Source organism: Tinamus guttatus, unplaced genomic scaffold (assembly GCF_059628265.1).
Source record: "Tinamus guttatus ecotype Peru unplaced genomic scaffold, ASM5962826v1 Tinamus_guttatus_pri_ptg000240l, whole genome shotgun sequence".
In the NCBI taxonomy this organism is placed as follows: domain Eukaryota; kingdom Metazoa; phylum Chordata; class Aves; order Tinamiformes; family Tinamidae; genus Tinamus; species Tinamus guttatus.
The window spans coordinates 8,796,710-8,805,723 of NW_028288774.1; the positions used below are offsets into that span (position 1 = coordinate 8,796,710).

A 9,014-nucleotide genomic window follows, 5' to 3' on the forward strand; every position below is an offset into this window, starting at 1 on the left:
CGAGGACGGCTCTGAAAGGGAGCACAAAGACAGGCTGAAGGCCTCGTACAGGAGTCCAGGAGGGCTGCAGGCAGCCTGTAACCACTGCAATGGGGCAGAGGGGATTGCAGGTGTGTAACGGGCAGAGGGCATGGAAATGGAGCACAAGGGCCTCCAGGAGGCTTCTCTCTCTTTGGGAAAACCTCTGCATTTCCCCAGGCTTCAAGGAGCAAAGTAGCTACCCAACTACTGTCACGACAAACAGCAAGATTAGCTTGGAGAGACCTGACGGCTAACGGCAAAGCCTCGCGCAGAAGTGATGGAAATGGGTGCATTGCAAAGTGCCTCCGTGAGACATTCCGGAGGTTCCTCAGCAAAAGGGGAGAGCGGGCAGAGAGAGTGGGACCAGGCACAGAGCCTGCGGTCCTCGCGGGCAGCAAGTGAGGGGCCTGGTGCGCAGCCGGGAGCCAGGGGATAAACACGAGTGCAGCTGGAAGCAGGCAAGGGGCCGTGGAGCAAACACGGCCAGGATGGGCAGCGAAGGGACCTGCCCCGCGAGTGAGCACAGTGACGAGCAGCTTCCCGGCTTCCACCCCGCGCAGCACCCGCGGGACAAGGAGAAGAGGGCGCACAGGCATCGTGCCACGGGGGGCAGCGCTCGGGGAGCACTGCTAGCACATGAGAACAAATTAATTATGGCACAACTTCTTACAACCTACAGCCAGGACCAATGAAAGCAGTTACTGTTGTCCTGGCACATGGACAACACAAAGGCCAGCACCGGTACTCCCTTTCTGCCAGTGGTTACCCACTTCTAAGTCCCCAGTTTTGTGTCATTTCCACTTTCTTTATCTTTTTAAACTCCTGACCTTGGCAATGAAAGAAGCTTAAGGACACGAGTTTCAGGAGGTTTATGTTTAACACCCAGCCTCGCATGGAAGAGCTGAACAAAAGTGCCTTTCGAGTGCGAGATGTGGAACCTCCTCACAGCCCCGGCGGCCAGCAGGAGCAGCGCTGCCCACGGAGAGCGGCAGCGCTCGGCGGCCCCGGCGCTGCTCGGCCCCGCGCACGGCCCCGCTCCCGGGGACACCCTGCCCGGCCCCGCCGCCCGCTCCCCGGGCCCCGCTCCTCTCACCGCGGGGCCGTTGGCCGCTTCCTGCAGGGCTCGCGGGACGGGCCGCGCGCGAGGCGGTGCCGGATGCGGCGGCGCGAGGGGCGGGCGGCGCGGGGCGCGGGACAGGGCGCCCGGCGGCGGGAGGAGAGGCCGGGGCCGCCCGCGGGGCCCCGCGGCCCGGCCGGAGGCACCGGCTGCTGTGCTGGAGGAGCCGCCTCCTGCTCCGAGCTGCGCCGGGCCTCGCGCGGGGCCTTTCCCCTTCCTAGGGGGAGAAAATAAAACAGCCTGATGGAGCCCACGGCTGCGGTTTTTGATTTTCCCGGCTGGTAAAGTGCTCGTTTCTGTGCGGGCTTCTGCCGCCTGCAGGCCAGGAGCAGGCAAAGGCACTGCCAGGACGCAGCTCTTCCCGGTGTTGGCAGATGACCATGACATAATAATAAAACACTCTGCATGCATATTTTTTTTTAACTACGGTTATTGTTTTTATTCATTCCCCTTGCACGGGAACCAAATGATGAAGGCTACATTCCTCAGGGCGAATCCCGGCTGGATCGCTGGCTCCCAGCTCCGGCAATTTGGGGCCGGGTTTCCCCTTTCTTGTGCGCCCCTTCGCGGGCGCGGCGCCGCCCTTAGGGCTGACCCGGGATCTCCGGGAGGCGGCGCAGCCCAGCCCCGCGATAACGGCTAACCCCGGGTGGGCGGAGCTTCGCTCCCGGGAGCGGCCCCCGGCACCGCCGCCCCGCGCGCCCGGGCGCCAACGGCACCCAACATGGCGCCGCCTCCCCCTTCCTCCCCCGTCCTCAGGCCCACGCGGCTGCCGCCGAACCGCGGCCTCCCATTGGCCGTCCCGCTGCCCAGTGGGCCAATGGCGGCGCGCCTTGCTCGGAGGTGACGGGAAGAAGGCGCCGCGGCGGCGCCGCCCCTTCCCTTTGGCCGCGGGCTGCCGTGCCGAGCGCACCTCGCCGCCTCGCTCCGTGCGCGCCCCCCCCCGCCGAGTAAGCGCGCCCCCCTCCCCAGCCCCCCCCGCCCCCGGGAGTGGTCGCGCCCGCCCGGCCGCCCCGCGGGGCTCGGGCGGGACCATCGCGCGGGGCGGGGGGTGCGGGGCGCCATGCGCGGCGCTGAGGCGGCCCGTTGTGTTTGTTGCAGGATGCGCTACGTCGCGGCCTACCTGCTCGCCGTGCTTGGCGGCAACGAGTCGCCCACGTCCAAGGACCTCAAGAAGATCCTGGACAGCGTCGGCATCGAGACGGACGATGAGCGCGTGAACAAGGTGGTGGCGCGGGGGGCGGGAGCGGGGCGCGTGGTCCGGGCCCACCGCCGGGACAGCCGGGAAGCACAAAAAAGGGCCTGAGATATAAATTTATACATGCACACACATAAATAAAAGCAGGTAGTGTGGATGGTTGTGTATATACGTAAAAGGGGCGTTTTCAGAAAAGTGCTGCGGCCAGATGCCCTTCCTTGCTGGGAGCCCCCATCCTTGGCACGTGTTAAACGGCTACGGGGAAGAGGGATGAACTTTCCTGCTGCCGGCCACGTGCGTAGGGTGTTTCCCGGGGGCTGCAGGAAACACGGTTATTTTCCCATTCTCGGTTATTTTCCCATTCTCGTGCTATGTCTTTAGGGTCAGCCCGGCCAGACACTGGCTGCTCGGCAGGCAGAGCCCTCGAGGCACATGGGCGGTCACCAGGCCTTACATCTTGTTTACAGCTGCTTGTTGCCTTCATAAATTGTTTTCTCTGATTTTCCAGTATCCAGAAAGTCTCCCGGGAGTTTGTTTTGGCCATAGTTGCTCATCCTTGTATATTTGTGCTGGCAGAAGTTTATGCCAGTGTATCTTAAAGTATTAAGGCCTCCCAAATTAAGGAGATGCACAGATGTGGCATCTCGCAGGCTGCGCGCTCTGTGTGAGTGACAGATATTTCTTCAGGAGCTCCCTAGAAGCATCTATGATCTACCTTAGTTTTCACTTTTGATTGCCTGCTTTGGCAGTACTTGTTTTCCTTTTCCCTGCCTGTAAAACAATGATAGGAAAATAGCATCAGGACTCTCTGTTCCAGTGCAAAGATACAGTCCCCAGCTTGGCTGTAACGTTGGGGAGTGCCAAGAACAGGATACTGGGTTTTGGTTTGGGGCCCAGTGCTCCGGAGCCTCCCAATGGAAGTTAGGCAAGATGTGTTACCAGTCCCCAAGGGGCCAGCAACCCATTACTGGGGTTTTCCAGTTGGCTCTGGGAGATCTGTGTATCCTGCTTTGGGTAACAGCTATGGATTCATTATTAATTTCTTGTAATATTTCATGAGAGAAATTTCCCAGAAAAGTGTGAAAGACCCAGCTGGAGCGTTTTCAGTGCTCTGTCCCTTCCCCCGAGAAATAAGGCACGTGAGAGCTGTGCAGCAGCGGGGTGGACATTGCACACAACTATGAATCAGTGCTTGTTCAAATGTAGCTTATCGTCTTGTTTTGAGACTATTAACACTTTACATTCAACTCTTGCAGGTTATTAGTGAGCTGAATGGAAAAAACATCGAGGATGTCATTGCTCAGGGTAAGTGCGGTCTCCGTGCTGTGGCTGCCTCTCCACTTTGGTAACTGCGGCTCAGGAGCACAGAACTGCTGTCAGCTCCTTGGCTATTCCTCGCTTCAGTCTTGCTGCTGAGGACTTTGCTGAAATGGCTCTGCTGAAATGATGGACATGCAGCAGGTCCATTCTAATTCCCTGCAGGTCAGTGCCAGTACCTGCTGGGTTTCGCTTGTGGACCACATTAAACTGGGAGACTTCAAACTGTATGAGCTTACTGGTAGTCTGCTCATAACATGGTTTTCTGGACATGATCACCTTTGGTACTCTGGGAGGTTCTTTTTTTTTTTTTTTTTTTAAATTTACCCACTTGTGTACACTAATCAAGTAAAATAGGAAGAAAAGACTGTTAAATGTAAGTAGAAGTGACAGTACTCATAAAGGGCACAGTTGCCCCCACTGCAATTAATACAAGCCTCCAAAGCACACATTTGCTAGAGATACCTCAGTCTGGCTGTATAAACCTCTAAAACACTGTTTTTTTTTTTTTTTTTTTTTTTTTGTCCTGAGCTAGGGCTCTTTGATTTATACTGATTTAATTTATACAGGAAGATTGTGCTCTTACCTGCTGCTACCTAAGATGCAACTCTTAAAATTGCCTCACTGGGTCACAGGGCTGAAATAATGTAGAGCTGGGGTAGTGCAAAAGTCTGGAGTTAATTAACCTCTATTTTGCAAATGGGTAGCCACAGGGGAACTTTTAAGAATGTGATTTGAACTGTATTTGCCCAAAGGTTGCCAGGACTTTGCCTGGTATTGCTGGTAGGAAAAGTAACTGGATGTTTCTATTGGTGTGGTCTGAAGGCTTGAGAGAGCCATTCTGCATGTGCTTACAACACATTTCAGCCATCTGTTTATGTAATACTTGATCTTAAAATAGTTTCCTAGAACACATTGACAGGCATATGAAACATGTTTGTTTACTTTGCTAGCTTATTAGAGCTTGAAATAACAACCAATTATTTAGACATTGATTCCCAGAAAATGTAATACAGGCAAACGTACTGTATACGCAACCTCCGAATGCCAAGGGAGCCTCGGTATGTGAAAGGCAGATGCCAGAGAAACAGTTAGCTTTCCAAAGTCGGGCATAAATCAGAAGGGAATTTGCTAGCCTGAAAGAACATGCAGTAAGAGTTTTGCAAGGTGTTGAGAGATCAGAGGGCATGCAATAAGAGCTTGCAAGGTGTTGGAAGATGAGAGTACTGTATTCTTTGCCACAAATACAGCAGTTTTAATCCTCTCTCCTGTGTAAACTTAGTCATGCCCATACAATTCTGTATACTCTATAGCCAGTAAATAGACACAGCCCAACAGCAATCACCTAGAAAGGGCTCCTTAAGCTCTGTTCTCGTGTCACCGTGCGGTGTGTGTTTAACAAGTGTCCCCCTCCGTCCCGCTCAGGTAACGGGAAGCTGGCCAGCATGCCGGCCGGCGGAGCCGTGGCCGTGGCTGCTGGCGGGGGCTCGGCCGCCCCTGCCGCAGGCGGCGCCGCCCCTGCTGCAGGTGAGTGCGAGTGCCCGTGGCGAGACGAGGCGTCGGGGAACGCTGCCGGGAACAGCAAAGCGCACGCGCTGCTCCTGGAAAGCTGTGGTGCAAAAACTACAGTAAGTGCTGACTGTGGCCTCGTTTGGTTTTCTTCTTTCAGCCGAGGAGAAGAAAGAAGAGAAGAAAGAGGAATCTGAAGAATCTGACGATGACATGGGATTTGGCCTATTTGATTAATTATTTGTTATAGAAATACTATTAAATTTGTTTGTTCTTTTAAAGGGTTTCTGAGCTTTCTTTGTTATAACCATACAATGCTATTGGACTTAGCCCATTTTCTGAAAATAGCTCTGACAAAGCTTTGTTTTTTTAGCTCTGTCTGAAAAAGTATGTTTCTATTATGGCTAAATGAGGCCATGGAAAGCACCGTGATACTGCTAGGCTTGGGTGAACCTGAACGGCTTTTTTAGACTCCTGTTTATTAAATGGTTCATGGAAGTTGAATTTGCCAGAACAGCACAAAGAGGATGATTTGGGTATCACAGTTACACAGCAAAGAGTAACTATACAGCCTGTCAGTAACTATCCCACCTATTCAGCCATAAAAAGTGGATTTTTAAATCCATCTAGTCAGTTCTAAAACATAAGAATGGAAAACAAGTCCAATTTGGTCCAAAAATGATTTTATTTGTGAAATTATTTCAGAGCAAGTTTTCTAATAACTATTGTGTGTGACTTTAAAAAAAAAATTACTGCTTCACATCCCAAGATCTAGGAATAACACCAGCAATGTCTGACTATGCTTGGATTTCATGTTACATGCACATGTTCAACATAGACCATTCAAGAATACTGTAGGTCTGCTTCCAAGTCCTGATCTTGGGGGCTTTAGCCAAAGGACAGGGGTACTGATGCAAAAGTGCTGCTAATACTGAATTCTGGGGACAATAAAAATATTTTATCAGGAAAGTGTTTTTGGGAACTGCTGATTCTGGTGTGCCTGGACGAAGGTATTAGCTTGAGAGGATATTAAACTTTGCTTTTGTAAAGTGTTTCCTATTGGGAGATACTTCAGTGACTTCTAGAGCAGTCTTTAGTTGTCCCTGCGAGTGGATAATGTGCAAATAGGCAAGTGATGGTCTGCCTGGGCTGAGTTTTCCCCAGGTAGTGTCACCAAAAGATGATTCCTGGAGCAGCCTGTCCAACATAGGTTACTGCATGTGGCTGATGCTGCTGTGCAGGCTATGTGTCATTGGACAAAGCACTGTGAATTGCATTGGAGCAGAGATGGGGGAAATCCAAGTAGGAAAAACAGTGTTTTATCTCCCTGTGGTATACTGGAGAAAACGCCCATCACGTGGCAGCCAAGGGAGAGGGAACAGATGAAACTTCCATCCTTGGAGCCCACAACAACTGTTTCAAGCCACTGCAAGGAAGAGCAACAGGAAGCAGCACCAAAACCTTTCATGTACTTCAGTTCTCAAGTCTTTGCTGAGGTGATCTTCATAGCTGTAATGAGAACTGCTCATATTTATTCTAGTTCTCGGTCAGGATTGTAAGGGCTGTGATGTGACACTGAGAGGGGTGCAGATATATCTGTGTTTCACTCCTTGCCAATTTCCGCATTTCAGGTATCTAAAAACAAGTTGCAGTCTGGTTTCACTGCCAGGTAGTCCCCAGCCTGCAAAATTGCCTGGCTTTGGCTGCTACAAGGGCAAACCCAGTGGTTTGACAAGGAGGAACTGTGCCTATCACCTGGGTCAGGTGGGCCTTTCCCATACACAAAGGACTTCTGTTTCAATGGCACTGAGCTACTCCAGGAGTTTGTTGTGCCCAGGGCCATGCGATGAGACTGAGGTGCTGTCAGCTGTGCCCTAGGAGAAAGGAGCAGCTAGAGGACTAAAAGGGCTCCTTTGGACTCCGAGCTACACCAAGACAGACTTCCTTCCCTTGATCACATTTTTTCTACTTCTCCCTACAGCCCATTAGGCTTTGAGTTACAGATCCAGTCTTGTACTGAGTGCCCTCTAGCAAATGTAAATTTTCTCCTGAAAGTGCATCATTTTGAGGAAAGCTGTCATTGCTCAATCTGCTTCAAGAAGGTTTGCGTGTGCACAGGCAAAGATAAACAGATTATTTGCCAGTGCCCCGTAACGGCCATGTGCCCTTTTAGATACTTTCTTACTCCACAGCACCTTATTGCTTGTGGTAAACTCTTTTAGCGCAGACATGTTTAAAGAATAGCTCTCATCAAGCACCAAAAATACGACGATTGTCACACTGCCACAGGGAGGCAATGTGCTTTACACAGCCGCCTCATACACTGTGAAGGCCAGGAAGGAGAACAGTCCAGAGATTTCACGTATTTTTCAGAATTTGCTGCATTTATGAACTACATGCCTAGCAAATGTTTCTTCCAAATGCAAAGGTGAAGGATTTAAAGCTTTCTTCTGTATCTGTTTGCGAACTACTTGTCTCCCAATAGCATTATGAGCAATGGTGTGCTTAGAAATCTGTTGCAGACCCATTAGATCCTGCGGCCAGGGAACATCGCCCTCTGCTCCACGGATCTCGGTGAGCTCCAGCTATGAAGGAACTGGGATCCCTGCTTCCACTCTGCAGATGCTGTTCTGAGCTTCCAAGGAGTCAGTGAGCAGGCGTTTCCAAAGAGGCAGCGGCAGCGCGGATGCTTTCCACGATACCGTCAGAGAAAACTGGTGCCTGCAAAGACCTGGAGAGGTGGCCTAGTCTCTTCCCTCACAGGATCAGGTTTGCTTAGATTTTACCTGAGGTTTCCTCATAAAGAAACTTCAAAGGCATTGAGGGGAGAGGAGATGATACTAAATCTTTTGCCTGGAGATTACACTGGTAACTGATTATTACTAAACAGAGGTAGAGGTAAAATGATTTAGCGATGGGCTTGACATTGAAACATGCAGAGCTTTTGTAACTGGGACACGCTGCTCCATATCAAATAAGCTTTGCCTGAAAACCATTACCTACAAATGCCACTGGGATAGGACATGACATCTTTGCTACTTGGAAAGCAGGGAGAACGTCCTGGGCACTACTAGAAAAGAGTAAGCAATGGCTCCCGGGTGGCCTCTGTCAAAGAAGCTGGTTTCACTCTGTCCACAGAGGCCAAATGTTGCAAGCAATTAAACGCAGGCAGTCCTGCCGAACTCGGCGGGTCACACTCAGGGAGGACAGAGATATCTGTAGACACAGTCCTATAAGTCCAGGCCTAGGTGAGCGGAACGATGGGAGGGCTCCAGCACCTCAGGTGACACCGCTCTGACCCACACCGCAAACCTTTGCCCTGGAACTGTCCCACGTTCCTTCACACCCCGCAGGGCAGACCCAGGCCCCCAAGTCAGAATTTCGGCCTCTGTGTATGACACTTGGGTTAGGCCTTCATGGCTGCTCCCCCAGCCTGACTGGGTGACAGCACTAAAGCAAGTAACACGCTGAAGACAACAGCACGCAGACTCTGCCTCTTATCTTCCCTTTCAAATTATTAATCCCCCCCACTGGCTGCCAACAGCCAAGGTCTTAGCTAGAAAACAAACAGGCATCTGTTTGCTTACATGCTATTATCTCATCTGTATTGACTGGCCACAATTCACTGGACTGAAAGCAAATGCAACAAGGAGATTGCAGAGGTTCTCCCAGTGGCATCCCAAACATGCAAGAGCATGAGTGAACTTGCAGCGTTCTGACAACAGTTTAATGCAGATGCAAAGCTGCCCTGCAAGTCCTGGACTCTGAACGTTTTGGTAGTCGTACTTTCTCACTGAGAGGAAAAAGATTAGTTTGGGGATTCATAATTTTGAAGAAAAACACAGTTGCTCT

The 9,014-nt window shown here is 51.4% G+C and overlaps 1 protein-coding gene and 1 non-coding gene across 3 annotated transcripts in view; both read left to right on the forward strand.

Annotated features, from left to right (window-relative positions):
* The first annotated feature begins 2,216 nt into the window (after positions 1-2,216).
* Positions 2,217-9,014, forward strand: part of RPLP2 (ribosomal protein lateral stalk subunit P2) — a 192,369-nt gene continuing 185,571 nt past the window's right edge. Inside the window, exons 1-4 of one of the 2 annotated variants that reach the window (XM_088525840.1) lie at positions 2,217-2,363; positions 3,593-3,641; positions 5,079-5,180; positions 5,323-5,443. In XM_088525840.1, coding sequence (XP_088381966.1) covers positions 2,241-2,363; positions 3,593-3,641; positions 5,079-5,180; positions 5,323-5,399 — 351 coding nt within the window. In that variant the 5' untranslated portion in view covers positions 2,217-2,240 and the 3' untranslated portion in view covers positions 5,400-5,443. Of the gene's footprint in view, positions 2,364-3,592; positions 3,642-5,078; positions 5,191-5,322; positions 5,444-9,014 lie in introns of those variants that run through there. The other variant, XM_088525841.1, reaches the window with a different exon arrangement.
* On the forward strand, positions 3,796-3,928 carry LOC148594517 (small nucleolar RNA SNORA52). Its single transcript, XR_015913457.1, has one exon. It is a non-coding gene; the product is annotated as a small nucleolar RNA SNORA52 (small nucleolar RNA).